Source organism: Leucopleurus acutus (assembly GCF_964270905.1).
Source record: "Leucopleurus acutus genome assembly, chromosome: 13".
NCBI lineage: Eukaryota > Metazoa > Chordata > Mammalia > Artiodactyla > Delphinidae > Leucopleurus > Leucopleurus acutus.
The window spans coordinates 89,853,682-89,872,373 of record NC_139155.1 but is presented as its reverse complement, the minus strand read 5'-3'; the positions used below and the strand labels follow the sequence as shown (position 1 = coordinate 89,872,373).

Below are 18,692 nucleotides of genomic sequence, written 5' to 3'. Positions count from 1 at the left end.
CCAACAAAACTGGGTCCCAGGCTTCCCTGGTGCCGCAATGGTTAAGAATCCGCCTGCCAATGCAGGGGACACGGGTTCAAGCCCTGATCCGCGAAGATCCCACATGCCGTGGAGCAACTAAGCCCGTGCGCCACAACTACTGAGCCTGTGCTCTAGAGCCCACTAGCCACAACTACTGAAGCCTGCACGCCTAGAGCCCGTGCTCCGCAACAAGAGAAGCCACTGCAATGAGAAGCCCATGCACCGCAAAGAAGACCCAACGCAGTCAAAAATAAATTAATTAATTTTAAAAAAAGAAAAAAAAGATCAACATGGACTTCCCTGGCGGTCCAGTGGTTAAGACTTTGACTTTCAGCGACTTCCCTGGTGGCACAGTGGTTAAGACTCTGCACTCCCAATGCAGGGGGCCCGGGTTTGATCCCTGGTCAGGGAACTAGATCCCCCATGCTGTAACTAAGGAGCCGGCAAGCTGCAACTAAGACCCGGCACAACAATGACGACAACAACAAAAACTTCATCTTCCAGTGCAGGGGGTGTGGTTTTGATCCCTGGTCAGGGAGCTATGCCTCTCAGCCAAAAAACCAAAACATAAAACAGAAGCAATATTGTAACATATTCAATAAAGACTTTAAAAATGCTCCACTTCAAAAAAAAATCTTAAAAAAAAAAGAGAAAGAAAAGGATCGATAGACATTTCAGGAAATCCCGATGGGGTAACACAAAGATCAAACAGGGGAAAAACAAAAAGCAAAAAACCCTGAGAAAATAGAAGCAGCACGCGAGACAGAAAAAAATTCAAAAAATATATAATTAGGATCCCAAGAGATATTGTATCCATGAAATAAGGATGGGAGGCAATCAGGAAGCGATGTTCTAAGAATGAAAAAGCAGGGAGGGAGGGCTAATGTAAGTGACCAACGGGAAAGCAGACCCCGCTGCTGAAAGGGTGGCATACAGGGCCGCTCAGCAGGTCAGGGCAAGCCCTGGTCTAGAGGGGCCCGCGTCCTATGGGGCCAGGTAGCCAAGCAGTAGTACTGTGATATATGTTACCACAATTTCTTAAACGTTTTAAAAAATCTGAGGGCAGCCCTCTGATCACCCATTTCTTTCAAAGCAACAGCAATTATTCTGAGAAATTAAAATCACCACTGAAAAAACTACATTATAGTTTATTGTGATCCTAATTCAATCCAAGGTGAGAGGAGAAATCATCTCTACTGTATTTTAAGTTTCTTAGGGGAGCACCACCTGAGGACAGGGACCACCTTTTTAAAAACGGATTCTGACATTCAGAGATTTCTGTTTCTCCATCCGTCATTTTAGGGTCATCTTGAATCACATGATCTAGAGGCAGGCTGGGTTGTTCCTGCTCTCTCACCCGCACCCCCCTCCCCCCACGTCATCAGTGTGTCTGAGGACCTCTCCCGGTCAGCTTCACTTCCGCAGAGAGGCCAGGTAGGTGTGCCAGAACAGAGCTGCCAAGTCGGCACAGAGCACCCGGAACTGCCGGAGAGAACACGGGCTGCAGCAAGAGCAGGGCCCTGGGCACACTCATCAGGCACCCACCCGCCAGGACAGAGCTCAGTCGCGGGTCAGTCACGCACCCACTGCCGTACCTGCTGAGCCTTTACTGCGTACAAGGCACTGTGATGGGGCCCAGCAGAGAGGGGTGAGGACAGTCCCTGCCTGATGGTGTTTACGGGACAGCAAGGAAAATACTCCTTCACTGAGCACTTCGGCTCCTGGCTCAGCCTCTCACCCCAGGACCAGTCATGCAGGTGGCCTCACCCGGCTCCTCCCTGACAACCCCACGACCTGCTCTTCACCCTAACCCATCCTATGCCACTACCCTGCTTCTATGATCTGACAGGCATACTCCCACCTGAAATCACCTGTAGTCAATTACTGGGTCTCCCAGGCACATAAGCTCCATGAACGTAGCAGTCTGGTCTATCTCATTAGTCACTGTAGCCCCAGAGTCTAGAGCAGCAGGGCATACAGCAGGTGCTCAATACATATGTGTTGAATAAACTCCCTGCCCCTTAAGCACGCACCGGCAACCACCTTTTAGGAAGGTCTCTAACCCCAGGCTTGCAGCACTGTCCCTACACTAGTCAGAAGGACTCCATTTTCCAGCCTCTCTACTTTCCCTGCCATAGACCCTTCCACGTCCTCAGCCGGTCTGTCTTCTCATGTCTTTACTTCATCTTCTATATGCCTTAGAACCACAGTGCATAGCCCTGGTTTCCTTCCCTTCTTGTTCCTCAGATGCACTCCCTGGAAAAACCTAGATCCTCCTGCCTTCTCACCGGCCCCAGGCCCCAGGCCCCTGCACGTAAGAGTCTTCAGCCTCTCCTGGCTCCCCCGTCTCCAGTCAGCTTCCTCTCCTATCCTCCGCAGCACCAAGGTGACCACTTCTTTACTCCCCTCAAAATACCCATCCCCCCAAGCCTCCCCACCCCTCCCCCTCCCAGAGGGAAGACAAGGTGTGGCCGGGGTCCCCAGTGAACAGTGACCTCCTCTCTCTGCTGTGCTCACAGGGGAGGCGAGCCTTCCACCTGAAGTGCCTCTCTGCTTACGCTACAGTCCCACGCCCACCCCCGGCACTGGGGCAGCCTGGGGTGCCACCTGCATGCAGCGTGGCCACTCTTCTCCTAGCTGCAAAACCTTCTCCTCCCCTGGCCCACTGCTAACTGCCATTTTCCCCTCCGCTTCCCAACAGTCCGAGAGACTTTTTTAGACTTGTAGTTTATCTTCTACCTCCCCAGCCACTCATCAGTTCTCAGCCATCTGGCTTCAGCCCCATCGAGCCACTGAAGCTGCTCTTGGGAAGGCCATTTTTAAAGCCAATGGAAACATTCCGGTTTTTATTTTGATTTAACTTCCTGCAGCATCAGCTATTGCTGTCCATCGCTGCCTCTGGTTTTCTGCTACCCCTTGGGGTGTGTGTGTGTGATTACCAAGCCCGTCCCCTCCCTCTTCCCACCCTTGCAAGGTACCTCTTTCCCAAGGGGGCTCCTGCCCCAGGTCTCTTTCTCTCCTCTCCCTAAAGCAGGATGGAAATCAGCCTGTATGAGCTAGTTTCAGGTAGGTTACTTAAATGGTGTGCAGAAAAGGGTTAACACAGCAGGCCTGAGGCCTGGGAATCCCTGGAAAGGCCTGTTTGAGAGGCTGGTGCTCGGCTGGTGTCTGGGAACTTGGATTTCATGTGGGGTTCCTGCCTTTCCTCCCGGGGTGTAGGGAACTCTGGTGCAGGGGGCGGTGCCCATGTGTCCAGCCCCCATTAAAGCCTGGGCAGAAACGCCACGTGCCTGCGTTTTGCGGGTGGGTGAGGGCTTGCTCTGTGTGGTCCTCAGGGGAGGGAGGGAGGGAGCACAGGATGCCAGCAATGGATTCCCAGGATCCAGCTGTGCATCCTGGCTGCGTGGCCCTCATAAACTTAGGCTGTGAGCCCGTCCACCCGGCAGTGGTCTTGGGACCCAGACACAGATGGGCTGTACTGCGTGTGGAGGCAGTGGACACCGGCAGGGCCTTCAGCAAACCGGACGGCAGCCTCACCGCAGCCTGCCTGCGGCCTGCGGTCCTGCTTGCAGAGGTTCCCCACCCAGACGCTCCGACCCTCGGCTCAGAGCCCCTTGCCCCGCCCGCTGTGGCCCTGACGTCCCTGCAGGGGAGGCTGCCCTCCCGCAGCTTCGTGGGCGCGGGCTGCAATCCAGCCCTAGAAAGCCGAGCGCTGCCCGGGAGGAAAGGGCGCAGCGTGGACGCCGCTTGGGAGGCCCCTCCTTCTATGTCCCTTTGCCTGCCAGAATCCAGACCGGTAACGATTCCGGGCGAAGAGGAAAGCCCCAGAAGGAATCGGAACGTGGGGTGACCCTGAGGCTCGAGAAAAAGCAGGCTGGCGGGGGTGGGCTTTGGGGGAGCTCGAAGCCCCTCTCTGGCCCCGCGGTGCCGGGCTGGCCTTACTTGCAAAGGGACTTAGTTGACGTTAATAAACTGCACTGGAGTCCAGACTCGCCAGTTCATCTGCAGCGCCGGCCAGAATCCTCTCTTCATCTTCGCAGTGAAGGCGGCCGCGTCCTTCCCCTGGAGAGTGGGGAACGCAGGGGGAAACGCAGACCGTGAGCAATACCGGGGCCCCAAAGCCTGACACAGTGATTTCTTTAAAACTGCAGTTTGTTCCATTTATATGGACACAGCACACACGTGTGCTTGAGCAGCGGTGCAGCAAGGAGCTAACAATCCAGCAGGAAAATCATCAGAACAGCGCTCACACTGTGCGCGACCTTCGCCCAATGACCCCTGAGAGCTGAGCTGACGATGTGATTCACGCTGCTGGTCTGGGCACCAGAACTGCTCTGCTGATGGCTCAGCTGTCAATTCTTTCCAAAATAATCTCCAAAGCTGATGCATTTCCAATCAAAAGTTGTCAGGAGCTTTTAAAAAATGGACCCCAGTAAATTGATTCTAATTGTCATCTGGAAGGATAAATGCATAAGAATAGCCATCTTGAAAAAGAATAAGAAAGGAAGGCTTACCTTACTAGAAATTTTTAAAAATGCTGTAAAATTATGGCAATTAAAAAGTCCAGTAGCAACAGCCCAAAACAAACCAAATCATGGAAATGTGGAAATGAATAGAATCCAGCAAAGAACAAAGAGCCCAGATAATGGCCTGTACACATGGGAATGAGAATATGATAAAGTTAACATTTTCCTATACTGGGGACTGTTCAATAAATGGTAACGAGACAGTTTGCTATCTAAGTGGAAAAAACTAAGACTGAAGTATATCTCTCACTATATTAAAAACAAACACATAATACTAGAGGAAAGTATAGGAGAATATTTCTATTATCTTTTGGCCTATCAAAATGTACAAAAAAAAATCACAAGAGTAGAAGAAGAAAATATAGGAGAATATTTCCATTATCTTCCTTTAAGGAAGCCTCCAAAGGAAAAGAATGACAGATTTGAATGCACGAATTTTTTAAACTCCTGTATGGAGAAAGCCACCATAACACCCTTTATTTATATAACTTATGCAAACAATTTAACTTTATATGAAGTTAAAAGACAAACACCTGGGACTTCCTGGTGGCACAGCGGTTAAGAATCCGCCTGCCAATGCAGGGGACACGGGTTCGAGCCCTGGCCCGGGAAGACCACACATGCTGCGGAGCAACTAAGCCTGTGCACCACAACTACTGAGCCTGCGCTCTAGAGCACGCGAGCCACAACTACTGAAGCCCACGTGCCTAGAGCCCGTGCTCCGCAACAAGAGAAGCCCCTGCAATGAGAAGCCCACGCACCGCAACGAAGAGTAGCCCCGCTCGCCGCAACTAGAGAAAGCCTGCGCGCAGCAATGAAGACCCAACGCAGCCAAAAGTAAATAAATTAATTAATTAAAATAAAAAAGTGTAGGGAAACAAACTTCACACAGAGGGAAAAGCCACAAGGGTTAGGAGCTCTCAAGAGTCACAAAACCTGTGTCTGAATCCTGACTCACGGACTCGTTACACAACCTCAGGCCAGTGTTTACCCTGCAAATAACTGAAGGCCTCAGCTTCCTCAACTGTCAGGTGGGGTTGATGTGAGGCTCAAAGACCTGAAGCACTGGATGCAGAGCTTGGAACAAGGCAAGTGCTCAATAAATGTCTGCTGATGCTATTATTCTGCACCACTGCAGGGAGGACAGAAAACGACAGCCTTTTGGGGACAACAATTCTAGGAATTAACCAAGCAGGAATCCTTACACAAAAGGGACAGGCATACGGTGGGTGGAACGGTCTGCAGTCTGTAACACAACGTCTGCATCACAGAATGCTGGATGCAGAAGCACCTGTAGTGTGTGTGCCGTATGGATAGTGTGGTCCCACGTGTCTCATGATGTGGTGGGTACTTTATGCACTTTGGTAACATTTGCCATATACGTAGAGGCAAATGTTTTTGTTCTTTAATGGAAATATACTCCCTTCCTATTTGGAAGGAAAAAAAAGGGAGAAACTGCTGTGGCGCCCTCACTCCTAACATGGGCACCCTCTACTTTCTCCTACCTCTGATTTCCCAAGGACTTCCCAAATATTTCTTTTTACTATCAGGGATTTATTAGCAATCACAGTGAAGTTTAAACATCTTTTCTACTGCCCACCAGGGTCACTTTAGACAGCATGGGTGTTCTCCTTACTAATAAGAACTTGAGGTGAGGTTTCAAAATAAAACCCAAGTGAGAAGCATTCACCTGCTGTGACTGGTTGAACGAATTGCTTTCAGGGCAGAACATGACACGTCTCGGGCACGGAGGTGGAGAGGGGATGGTGAGGGAGCCAGTTAGTGGAGTGAGGTTGGGCAAACACACCTCCCAGGTCTTCCGTTGTGATGTTAAGTCTACACTGGTAAGTTGCCTCTTCAGAGCACTTGTGATGTCCAGACCCTGAGTGACCACAGGCTTCTGCAAGGCCATTAGGGGGCTGGAACTTCTGTGCCATGGATCTCTCTGGCAGTCTGGTGAAGCCCATGGACCCACTTCTCAGAATCATGTTTTGTAACGTATAAAATAAAATATGTGGGACTACAAAGAAACCAATTATACTGAAGTACAGCTATCAAAATATTCAGAAAAAATTTTATGACAGACCAGTATATATGCTTCTTTACTAACACATTCAGTGCTGAGACTTGCCAGCAGGTGTAAGGAGTGATAAGCATCACTGATACTCTGGGCTATAACTGTGACAATGGACATGTGACAGCCCACTCTCTGGGACGGCCACCGCAGGCCAACAGGTGCTGCTAATATGACTGTGCTTTGCTTCTGACGTTCACAGAGGACAATGTGAAACTTAAGTTTGAGTGTAAAGTTCACAGAGCCTCTGCATTCCAACCACAGCATCCCTGTCCAAAGAAGAGCTGGCCTGCATGAGTGCTATATGGCAGAGACCAACCTCCAGGGAGTTCACGATGAGGAAGAACGATGACAGGAAGGCGGGTGCGAAGAGGAGGCGGCCCAGCAGCAGCCTCGTGACGCCTGCCGAGGGGGCCTTGGGAGGGATCCAGTCCCCACGAAGAGGTGGAAGGAGTGACCCAGCGGCCCTGTGAAAAAGAACCTGAGGCCCGCGGTGGGGCTGAGCTGGACACACCCATCCTGGGGCCAGCTTCACCCCCAAACCCCAGACCCTAAACCCTGAGTCCCTCAGCACTGACCACACAGGTCTGTGTGGCCCTTCTAGAAAATACGCTTTCTATGACTCCTCTCCAGGCATTCTTTTTTGCCTCTGACAGACAGGCTCGTTCCTGACCCCAGCTGTCACATGGCTGGCTCCTTCTCAACACGTTGGCTTGGAGAGTTCCTTCCGACTGTCCTGAATAATGAACCCACCACCATCCCAGCCACTCTCTACTCCAGGCCCTGTCTCATTTTCTTCAGAGCACTGATCACTGACTGTCATGGTCTCATTTGCTTAGTTATATAGTGCCCTCTCTTCACCCCTAGAAGGTAAACGCCACAAGACAGGATCGTGTCTGTCTGTCCACTGCTGTGTCTGCAGTGCCTAGAACAGGGCCTGGCTCAGAGAAGGTGCTCGGTAGATAATGGGAGCATCCCTGGTGTCAGAACTTGTCATCAGTCTCTCTTGGATCATTATCAGGGCTGAAACCCGGTGCTGTGCACTGGCTTGTCCGTATCAGGATTATTCATTGCAAAGAGCACAGAGCACTCAGGAGAGAACTGAACCCAGCCACCACGCCTACAGGGAAAACAGACCTGAGGCCCCACAGAGTCCAGAATCAAAAGATGGGCGAGGGCCCAGGGGCCTCCCAGCTTGGCAGTGAAGAGTCTTTAAACGAGCAGTTCTCCCGTCTTTCCCCACCCTTTCACGGAATGTTAAGTGGCCCAGGGCAGGGCTGCTCAGGAGGAAGAGAACGGAAGTCTTGAGGATGGAAGATTGTGATTGGATGACCTCCCAGGTGATTCTGATACACTCCCCCTCTCTGGGGGGATTAGGACTTTAAATATGTTATGGAAAAAGCTGAGATAACTCGAGTTAGCATGCTTACAAAATGTTATTTGTAAAAAAAAAGTTATTTGTGAATTCTGAACTGAAAAAAATCACTCTTGTTGCAAAAGACTTCAAAATAATCCATCTATACAAACACTACTGTTCGCCAGAGAACTCAGGGTGGATTTAATAGGTAAAGCTTCTGAATCTCTGTGCTTCTGCAATTCAAAAAGTGGTTCAGAAACGACAATTTTCAGGATACGTACGTATTTCTCTTCTGGATGTTTATGCTATGAAAATAACAACAGAAACTAACTGGCCATATTCGAGTCTGTTTTCCTCTTTCAGGGTCTTTGGGTCTTGAAGTCTGATTTGAGGTTCAGGTGACCTATCTGCTCTCAGGTTTCTCAGCCCAATTACAATGGCCACCCTCACCCATGCAATTCAAAACAAAAACCAAATGAAACTATAAAATAAGTGAAGCTAATGTTATCCACCATTCTGACTTTCTCCCATGATGACTTCGATGCTTCTTAAAAAACTTTTTCTGAGGTAGATAATTCCAGGTCTTGATATCCTAGCTTTGTCACACTTAGCCTGCTACTGGGTAAACCAGCCCCTTTATGGAACTCACCTGTAAATGGCATATCTGAGAGGCCCTCTGACATCTAGCTTTTGAGAGCAGTCTTCTTTTTCCTGATTCTTCTCAATCAGCTGGGCCAGGAAGTTCCCAAGTGCTGACAAAATGCCACTGTGGACAGAGAGGTATTCAGAAAACGTGCAGGAGGGCATCTGTTCTTGCACGTAATTAGCATGGCGGTTCTAAGAACATGCTGGGGATGGGTAGAGATGAACCCTTATCAGAGCAGCCGAAATGTGAGGTCCCTACATGAAAAGGTGGAGACGGCAGAATTTAATATACACACACAGGAGCACAGTAAGATTTCCATCTGGTGGGTGGTATCAGTGTCATATCCTGATTGTGATGTTATCCTATAATTTTGCAAAAGGTTACCATGTGTGGTTATAAAAGGGCAACAGGAGGGATCCTTATGATGAAACTTTTCTGTATTTTGACTATGGTGGTGGATACACAAACCTATACATGTGATAAAACTGCATGGAATTAAACACACAGTCACTCATGGACGAGTACAAGAAAAGCTGGGGGAATCTGAATATGACCTATGGGCTGTATCCATGCCAGTGTCCTTGTTGGGATACTGTACTACAGTTTTACAGAATGTTGCCAATGAGGAAAACTGGGAAAAGTATACAAGGGATCTCCCTGTATTATTTCTTACAACTGTATGTGAATCTACAATTATCACAATAAAATTTTCAAATAAAAAGGTGGAGACAGGCCCAGTTGCTCAAAGGCTTGGTCTACAGCTGCGTTCTGAGAAGCTCTCTAAGCTATAAAATCCAAAATTCTTAGAAGGGACAGTAAGGAGCCTCTTGATCTGGTCCTTGGCTACTTCTTTCTCATCGTCCCCCTTGCTCACTGTTCATGTTCTCCAGGGACACAGACCCATCTTCCACTCCACCATTACTAGCTAGGACCTCTGCACCCGCTGTTTAAATGTCACCTCCTCAGATAAAAACTGCCCTGACCACTTTATCTGTGTTATACATTTATCTGCTTTTTGTCTAGTTCTTTACTAGAATACAAGCTCCGTCAGGGTAGGAACTTACTTACCTTAATCACCGCTAATGCTCCCCACACAGGAAGCAGCTGTGCACAAGTATGAACGGCTAAATTAATAAAAGGGGACAAACTTATAAAGTCGACTAATTGAAAGTAATGAAGGGGGGATGTCTCACAAAAAGCTCAGTACTCCAAATCAAAGGGCCGACCTAACCGAGCACCGAGAGCGCTGTGTCGGCTTTCTCCCGCATGCAAAGCTGCCAAAGAAAACAAGCCTTAACGCCTCCCACCCCGTCCAGGCTTCCCGCGCACTTCCTAAAGGCGTTCACCTCAACCCATTCTAGTTCATTCTAGTGCTCAAAACAAGAGCAGGTACTAACAAGCCTGAAGGTAGCAGCGGACGCCGCGCAGGCTGGCGGGTGTCAGACTTCTCCCCCGGGACCCCATTCACCCCGGATGGCCGTCACCTCCGGGGCAGAGGGGCTGGAGGCCCCGAGGTCTGCAGGGTCCTTCGGCTCGTGCACTCCTTTAGTCTGGTCCCTGGGTCCACATTTTAGGGTGTCTAAGAGTTACGGTTCGGAACCGAATATACAGTACGGCACGTGCTGAGCTTTCTGGTTAATTTAAGGCCTCTGGAGGGTCGTTTTGACGCACCAGATTTTGCCTTTCACGCTCAAACCCCCACGTTGGATGCACCTATGGGGCTGCGTCACCGGGCCGTCCGAGCTCCGGCCCCCCGCCCAGGCCCGTCCCCTCCGCCGCCGCTCCGCGCCGACCTGGTGGTCGCCTTAGTGAGCACCGGGTAGAGCCGCAGGAGGCGCAGGTACTGGGCGAGCGCCCGCCGCGGGAATGCCCCGACGTCGGCCTCGGCCCTCAGCTTCGATGCCGCCGGCGCCATCGCCTTCCCGGCGCAGCGCGGGCCGGGGACACTGACCCCACTGGGCTCCGGGTGCGGGGCAAGGGGCTGGGACGGCCGGACATTTCCCGCCCCGCCGCGAGCCGCAGGGGCCCCCGGGACACACCCCTCGGCGCGCCGCGTGAGCACCCGCGCACTTTTCCGGGAGTTCCTAACGGGCCACCTCCGCCTCGGGCGCCGGCGGCGATTGGAGCTCGGCGGGGCGGGGCGCATCGAACCTTCTGATTGGGCGATGGTGTGCTTCCGGTCTCTCGCGAGAGTTGGTGGGAGCGCGCCAAATTTTTACGGGGAAGCTGCGGCGGAGGAGTTGGCGCCAGCTCGAAGCTATGGTTCTGAGGAACAGCGGGCGGCGGCGCGCGGAGCCGGGCTCGGACGGCGAGGCCAGCCGGTGAGGGGGGGCCCGCCCTCCCGGGCGGGGGGCGGGCGGCACGGGAGCGCCCCCTCCTCAGCGCGCGGGGCTTCCGCGAGCAGCGGCGAGAGCGCCTGGGGCGCTCCCCACGGCCGCCCGACGTGGGCTCCGGATTAAGAGTCCGGCGTCTCTCCGCCGCCGCCCCTCGTCCCGGTGGTGCCGCCTTGTCGGCGCCGTGTCCGGGGCCCTCGGCGAGCGGCCTGGCGGCGGTTCAGCGGGGACTCTGCGTCTCTGGGACGGGGCCGTGGGGAGGGACGCGCCGGAGCGGGGCTCGTGCGGGGCTGCGCTGCGGGTGCGTTCTCCTCGGGGGAGAAGCCCGGGGCCGCGCCAGGAGCGCGCCGAGGCGGTGTAGCCTACCCTGGGGTCGGCGCCCAAGCGCTGGGCGCGCGCTGTGGTCGGCGCGTGGTGTGCTCGAGTCGCGGCGGTGGAGGCGCGCAGCGTCGGCCTCCCGGTCCCGCCCGCTGCCTGGCGCGGGCCCGGCGGCCCTGAGCGCGGTGTGGCGCCGCTGCCGAATAGGAAGAGCCGCTGTGGACTTTGGGCGCAGCGCTCGGACAGTGTCGGTCCTGTCGTAAGCGGTCAGTAACGGTGGTTGTCTTTGTTACGGTTGCCTCCGTCGTTCGGGTTTTGTACTATCACGGGGTTAAAAGGGAGTTATGCGGCTCCTGAGAAAAGTTTTGAGAGGCGGTGTGGTGCAAGTGAACAGTTTTCGAGTCCACTTAATCCAACACTTGATGCCAAGATAGAACCCAGGGTATTTGGAGGAACGTATTACTAGTACAGAGCGCCGCACGCCCGGGAGCAATTCTCCGTAAGTAGCACTCCATTCAGTCTTGACTGGGTAAAGATCTGGGCCTCAGACTGAAGTTACCTGTGTTCTCTAGCAGGGCCTGGAATACAGTTTTTCTGCGGTTTTGATTGAAGGTGGATCCAGAGATTTTAAAGCCATACCGTGCGGTGGTGTGTTGGTTTCCCACTGCTGCTGTAACAGACGACCACTTAGTGGCTTACACTGTGGCAGTGTATTCTCAGGTCAGAAGTTCTAAAACTCAAGATGGGGCAGGGCTTCTTTCGTTCTGAAGGCTTGAGGGGAGAATCTGTTCTCTTGCCCTTTGTAGTTCGTAGAGGCTTCTTCCTCCACCTTCAAAAGCAACACTGTCGGATCTCCAGTCTCTCGCTCTGATTTCTGGCTCCCTCGCGTAAGGACCCTTTATGATTGCAGTGGGCCCATCCAGGTGATCCCCATCTCAAATTCCTGAACGTAATCACACCTGCAGACTCCCTTTTGTCATGTAGGATAACACAGGTTCCTTGCATTAGGACATAGACGTCTGAGGGGGGAGGGTTGTCAAGTATCCTGCTTACAACAGGTGGCTGTAATCTTTTGTGAAAAATAAGGATCCTAATCTTGAAATAGGTCATTGTGTTCTTCAAGTGGAGGTGATAGACCGAAGGACTACCTTCAGGCAAAGGAGTTTTTCTTAAACAACTCTCTGACCACTTTTGTTTATAAGTTAATAACTAGTGAAATGTGTTACAGTAATTAAAGACATGAATTCTGCACAGGCTTAGTTCAGATCTTTTTTTTTTTTCTTTTTAATCTGGTCTCTATTTTGTATATTTAGCTTTCTTAGACTGCTTCCTTTCTTGGATTGCACATACATATTTTTCTCTGCTCACTGGTTTATAAAGTAGCTCGTTTATTTACATTAAGACAAAAAGGCAGGACTTCCCTGGTGGTGCAATGGTTAAGAATCCGCCTGCCAAAGCAGGGGACACGGGTTCGAGCCCTGGTCCGGGAAGATCCCACATGTCGCGGAGCAACTGAGCCTGTGCACCACAACTACTGAGCCTGTGCTCTAGAGCCCGTGAGCCACAACTACTGAGCCCTCGTGCCACAACTACTGAAGCCCGCGCAGCTAGAGCCCATGCTCCACACAAGAGAAGCCACCGCAATGAGAAGCCCTTGCTTGCCGCAACTAGAGAAAGCAATGAAGCAATGAAGCACAGCAATGAAGACCCAATGCAACCAAAAATAAATAAAATAAAAAAAAGACAAAAAGGCAAGGGATATCGATTCTTAGCTGTACATTTTTGAGGAGTGCAGAATATAGTTGGCTTAGCTAATAAATAGGCCTTCTGCTAAAAATATATAGGGTCCAGAATCTCAGAACTGCAGTTTAAAGAAGAGACTAGCTTTTTTTTTGGGGGGGGGGGGCTGTGTTGGGTCTTTGTTGCTGCACGTGGGCTTTTCTAGTTGCAGAGAGCGGGGGCTACTCTTCGTTGCAGTGCACGGGCTTCTCATTGCGGTGGCTTCTTTTGTTGCGGAGCACGGGCTTTAGGCACGCGGGCTTCAGTAGTCGTGGCACGAGGGCTCAGTAGTTGTGGTGCACAGGCTTAATTGCTCCGCGGCACGTGGGATCTTCCCGGACCAGGGCTCGCACTGGTGTCCCCTGCCTTAGCAGGCCGATTCTTAACCACTGCTCCACCAGGGAAGCCCTAGCATTTGTGTTTTAAGTTGGGATGCTAATAAAATAATTGTTCTGTTTTGAAGATAGATAAGCCATAATTACTCTGGTCGATCTAGATGGGATCACACCTGTGGAGTTAAAGATTGTGAACAATTTGGGATCATCCCAGCCTCTGGAATCAGAACAGTTTTGGATAGTTCTGTTGGTGGAAAGTCTTCGTCAAGTACTTAATTTAAGGTTTATGATCAAATCTGTATGAAGAGTTATTTACAAAATCCTAACCAGAGAAAGGCTTGGGAAGTTTGAAGCAGATGTACTGAGCTGAGAAGTGATTTCCCTTCTCAGTTGAGATAGTTCCTCTCACACAGAACAATATTATATCCCCACTTTTATCCATATGTGGTTCTACTGACATCTAGACTCAGGCGTCCCAGAAGATACATCGTGTTTTTAAGGTACACTTTATTCTGCCACAACAGGTGAGTTTCCGTAACCCCAGTTTGCTCATATGTAGTTGGTAAACAGGAGAATATCAGTAACATGTGGAGATTATATTGGTTCATTTGCAATTTTCTCTAGGCAAGGGGGTTGGAATCCGCAGTAGGGAAGGAAAGAGCTCTTGGTTGGAGTGTTGCACAGACATGTGCACTGTTGGCTCTGTTTGAAGAAAATTTCATCTGAGCGCCTGCACCAGGGCCTCCCTCCCATCTTGGGTGGCAGGCTACACTTTTCTCCTGTGCTCAGCAGTCATAAACCAGGACCTCTCCTCTCATGTTGTGCATTTAAAACAAACAGCTCTTTAAAAACGTGGTTAATGACTTTGCTGTGTAGAAATTAAAGCTACCTTACAATGTTTATAAACCAGGTAAAAGAGAAAACGGCCTAGCCTGGGTCACTGCTGTCTCTATACACTCAGGCACTGCAGACCTCCTTGTTGCACTTTGCTAGTGTGAAATGCGCTTTCCCAGATGTGCTGTAGCCACTTCAGTGTGTGTAGGAGTACTGTGCTTTATTTACATGTGCCTTGCACAGGGTAGTACCTGAAAAGTGTTCAGTCAATATTTTTCCAACTCAAATTACACGACTTGAAAACACAGATGAATTAGTTCATTCAAGTTATTTCAAATAACTCTGACATTACAGAATTTTACCTTGTAGATGACAAAAAACAGATATTCCCCTCTGTTTCTATTGATCTTCAGTAAATATCACACATACTATATCAAGCACCCACTCAGCTACAAAAAATCCTATCCTCACATCATATGCATCATGTGATTTAATCATCACTGCTCCTTTTTGGTAGAACTAGACTCCCCTCCATTGGTCATTCATTTTTTCATACATAATACTGTGCTGCCAACTTGGCACTTTTCAAAGTGCTTTTACATTCATTGTCTCTAATGCTCATGAAAATCCTGTGTGGTAGATACCGTTAATTGCATTTTCCAAGAAACAAACTAAATTTGGGAACTAACATTTAAAAAATAAAGAAACAACTTTTTATTTTGAGATAGTGGTAGATTCTTATGCAGTTGTAAGAAATTACACAGAGATCCCTTAAGCCAACTTCCCCCAGTGGTAACATCTGATGTAACTAGAGTGCAATGTCACAACCAGAAAATTGACATGATACAACAATGCATGTACACTTATTTATGTGTGTGTGTATTTAGTTTTGTGCACTTTGTGTATTCATGACCATCACCACCACAATCAAGACGCAGAACAGTTCTGTCCCGAGGATCCCTCGTGCTACCTTCTTATAGCCACAGCCACCTCCCTTCCCCCATTCATGGCAGCTACTAATCTGTTCTCCATCTCTAACTGTTATTTTAAGAATGCTGTATAAGTGGAATAAAATATGCAATTTGGGGGAGTTGGCTTTTTCACTCAGCATAATTCCCTTGAGACCCATCCAGGTTATTGCATGTATCAATAAGTTTGTTATCAATGAATTGTATTCCATGGGAAGGATAAAACATGGGTTAAATATTCACCTGTTGAAGAATATCTGGGTTGTTTCGGCTTTTTGTCTGTAGTGAACAAAGCTGCAGTGAACATTCACATGCAAGTTTTTGGTATGAGCACGACTTTTCTCTGGGATAAAAGCCCAGGATTGCAGTACTGGACTTTGTGCATTTTTAATATCCCATGAGGCAGCAGTGTCCAGCCAAGATTGTTGTTTTTATTAGTGTTCTGGTTGCACAGGTAAACAAGTTTTGAGGGTTCTGCCCCAGTCGTCTTTTTCCTGAGACCTGTTATCTTAATGAGCTATTTTGCCAAATATGAGGTTTTTCAGGGATGCTCCTACCATGTCACAAATGAAATTCTTACACTAGGCAGACTGAGGGCTGCGGGAGTAGATAGTGTCATGATCACCGGAGACCGGATTTCTCTCCTTTCACTCAGGGACGATGGCCCCTCTACCTCTGTCTCGGCACTCAAGCGCCTGGAGCGCAGTCAATGGACAGATAAGATGGATCTGCGGTTTGGTTTTGAGAGACTCAAGGAGCCTGGTGAGAAGACAGGCTGGCTTATCAACATGCACCCTGTAAGCACCTGTGCTTTTCCTCCATCTTCCTCCTTCCATTCAGGAGGGTGGCTGCACCCCTTGTGGCATAGCCCTTGTCTGAAGAGTAGGTGACCCCCAGCGGGAACCTGTTGTCTGGGCAATGCAGGTAGAGATGGGATTGTTCGTAGCTCTCCTGCTTTCCTCTCTAACTTCTTTGGGTCATAAAGAGGCCACTGGGAAGACTGAGGTAAGGGGCATCCCTGTTACCCATAAGAATAAAGCTTTCAAAGATGAGGGGGGAACAGAGAAATTCCCATTTGGAGGCTGTTATGATGCGGTTCTTGTGAATGGGGCCAGTAGTGTTTATGCAAAAGGGTAGAGAAAGATTTTGTTTTTAAAGTGCTCAGTTTCCCAGAGAAGGAGGAAAAGGCTCTTGTGCTGTGTAGAGGATAACTTTGTGCCCATGTTGACTGCTTCTCTTGTAGACGGAGATTTTAGATGAAGATAAACGCTTAGTTAGTGCAGTGGATTACTACTTTATTCAAGATGATGGGAGCAGATTTAAGGTAAGCCCTTGACATCCAAGAAGCTAACAACCACTCAGTAATGAGGCATAGCTGGGCTCAAAATGGCAAGTGTCCTTTTAGCTCTGCAACTGTGAGGAGAAGAATTGGGAGGCTTGCGGTGTGCAGCTTCCTGAAGCCCTTTAGGGACATGGGCCCCTTGGAGCCACATTAGTCACCACTTAAGTTGTCCTAAGAGAAGCTAGCTCAGAAAGACTGAAAGATGAGCAGCATTGTGTCTCTTAGACTCTTGCCCCTGTGATATGTGCAGGTCCTAATTTTCTATTGCACTGTCTCTCTTAAGATATGTCAAGGTCAAGGATGCATTGGATCTAGGCTAGGCTATATCACGGGTATAACAGCAAACAGCCTGTCTTCATTTTTCTTCCTTTTTTCTTTCTCATCACCCCCCTGGATGGGTGTGACTCTTGCAGGTGGCCTTGCCCTATAAGCCATATTTCTACATTGCAACCAGAAAGGTAAGTCTGTGGTTCATGGCATCAGGTCAAACGACCTGTGCCTCGTTTTGTGGGGGGATTTAAAACTGGAAATAAAGAGGCTTCAAGAGAAATAAGCAAGGAAGGAAATAGATTTTACTAATGGGAAGTCCTTTCATTCTGATCCTGATTTAGGGTTGTGAGCGAGAAGTTTCGTCTTTTCTCTCTAAGAAGTTTCAGGGTAAAATTGCTAAAGTAGAGACTGTCCCTAAAGAGGATCTGGACTTGGTGAGTATCACCCAGCCCTTTCAGGGTAAACGAGGCCGGGTCCACCCTGCCCATGGGGTGAGATGGGAAGAGGACAAGTTCCACACCTGTGGGACAGTATAGATGATGGGCTTTGGTGACTGTCCCTGTATCCTCTTAGAGAACTCTAGTGGCATAGTTGGTGCCACATGCAGAGTTGAACAAGGTGCTTTGGAGTTGCCAACTCTTCAAATCATTTATTTACCTTTGAATCGTCTCGCCTTATTTCCTCTCCCCAATGTAGTATTTTTTTTCTCTTTGAATTCATGAGCACCATCTCTTCACTCTGTAGCCAAATCACTTGGTTGGGTTGAAACGAAATTACATTAAGCTGTCCTTCAACACCGTGGAGGACCTTGTCAAAGTGAGGAAGGAGATCTCCCCTGCTGTGAAGAAAAACCGGGAACAGGGCCACACCAGTGATGCCTATACGGCTATGCTTACCAGGTAAGCTTCATTCACATAAGCAGAGCAGCCAGTCAGTCCACAAGGACTGTTTCCCATTTTTCCTACGTTTAGAAGATGGGTAGGAGGTGGGAAAACTCAGCAATAAAATTACCTTAATGATTGGCTCCATTCAATGTGGAAACAGTTTTGAGCAATTAGGAAGACTTTCTTTTCTTTTTTCTTTTTTTTTTTTTTGCGGTATGCAGGCCTCTCACTGTTGTGGCCTCTCCCGTTGCGGAGCACAGTCTCCGGACGCGCAGGCTCAGCGGCCATGGCTCATGGGTCCAGCCGCTCCGCGGCATGTGGGATCCTCCTGGACCAGGGCATGAACCTGTGTCCCCTGCATCGGCAGGCGGACTCTCAACCACTGCGCCACCAGGGAAGCCCTGGTAGACTTTCTTATATGTTCCCTTTGTGTTAAATAAATGGCGGATTCCCAGGCTGTATTTTAGCTGTCCCTTTTTTCTTACATAGAGGGTAGATTTGTGGCTCCAAATTTAGTTGCTGTAACAGTAGACATTTTAGATTTCTAATCCCACCATCTTAACACAGTCTGTTTTCATGGTTTTTAGTAAGTGTTAAGATGTCTGCAATTTTTATTAAATACCTATATTTACATAGCACATCTTCTCCAGAGATCCCTGGGTATTATACAGAGAAATTTAAATATAGGACAACAAACACTGTTCATTAAATATTTAGACAGCAACAGTAATAAGAAACAGGGTAAAAGATTAAGAAGAAATCTTGGCTAATTAAAAGTTATGATGACTTCCACATACAGATGGCTAACAGGAGCATGAAAAGATGCTCAACATCTCTATTAGGGAAATGCAAAGCAAAACTACAGTGAGGTACCACCTCACACTAGTCAGAATGGCCATCATTAAAAAGTCTACAGGGCTTCCCTGGTGGCGCAGTGGTTGAGAGTCCGCCTGCCGATGCAGGGGACATGGGTTCGTGCCCTGGTCCGGGAAGATCCCACATGCC

At 49.3% G+C, this 18,692-nt stretch overlaps 2 protein-coding genes across 2 annotated transcripts in view; one reads left to right on the top strand and one right to left on the bottom strand.

The window, feature by feature from the left end:
* Positions 1-949: 949 nt before the first annotated feature.
* On the bottom strand, positions 950-10,710 carry PXMP2 (peroxisomal membrane protein 2). The gene is given in 6 exon segments (XM_082853476.1): positions 950-1,503; positions 3,964-4,083; positions 6,941-7,056; positions 7,059-7,102; positions 8,628-8,744; positions 10,418-10,710. Coding segments are annotated over 5 exon segments (507 nt in total). The 5' UTR covers positions 10,540-10,710; the 3' UTR covers positions 950-1,503; positions 3,964-3,975.
* A 134-nt stretch (positions 10,711-10,844) lies between these two features.
* POLE (DNA polymerase epsilon, catalytic subunit) overlaps positions 10,845-18,692 on the top strand; it is a 55,018-nt gene continuing 47,170 nt past the window's right edge. Inside the window, exons 1-6 of the mRNA XM_082853323.1 lie at positions 10,845-10,945; positions 15,847-15,988; positions 16,435-16,515; positions 16,947-16,991; positions 17,145-17,237; positions 17,548-17,702. Coding sequence (XP_082709449.1) covers positions 10,884-10,945; positions 15,847-15,988; positions 16,435-16,515; positions 16,947-16,991; positions 17,145-17,237; positions 17,548-17,702 — 578 coding nt within the window. The 5' untranslated portion in view covers positions 10,845-10,883. The remainder of the gene's footprint in view (positions 10,946-15,846; positions 15,989-16,434; positions 16,516-16,946; positions 16,992-17,144; positions 17,238-17,547; positions 17,703-18,692) is intronic.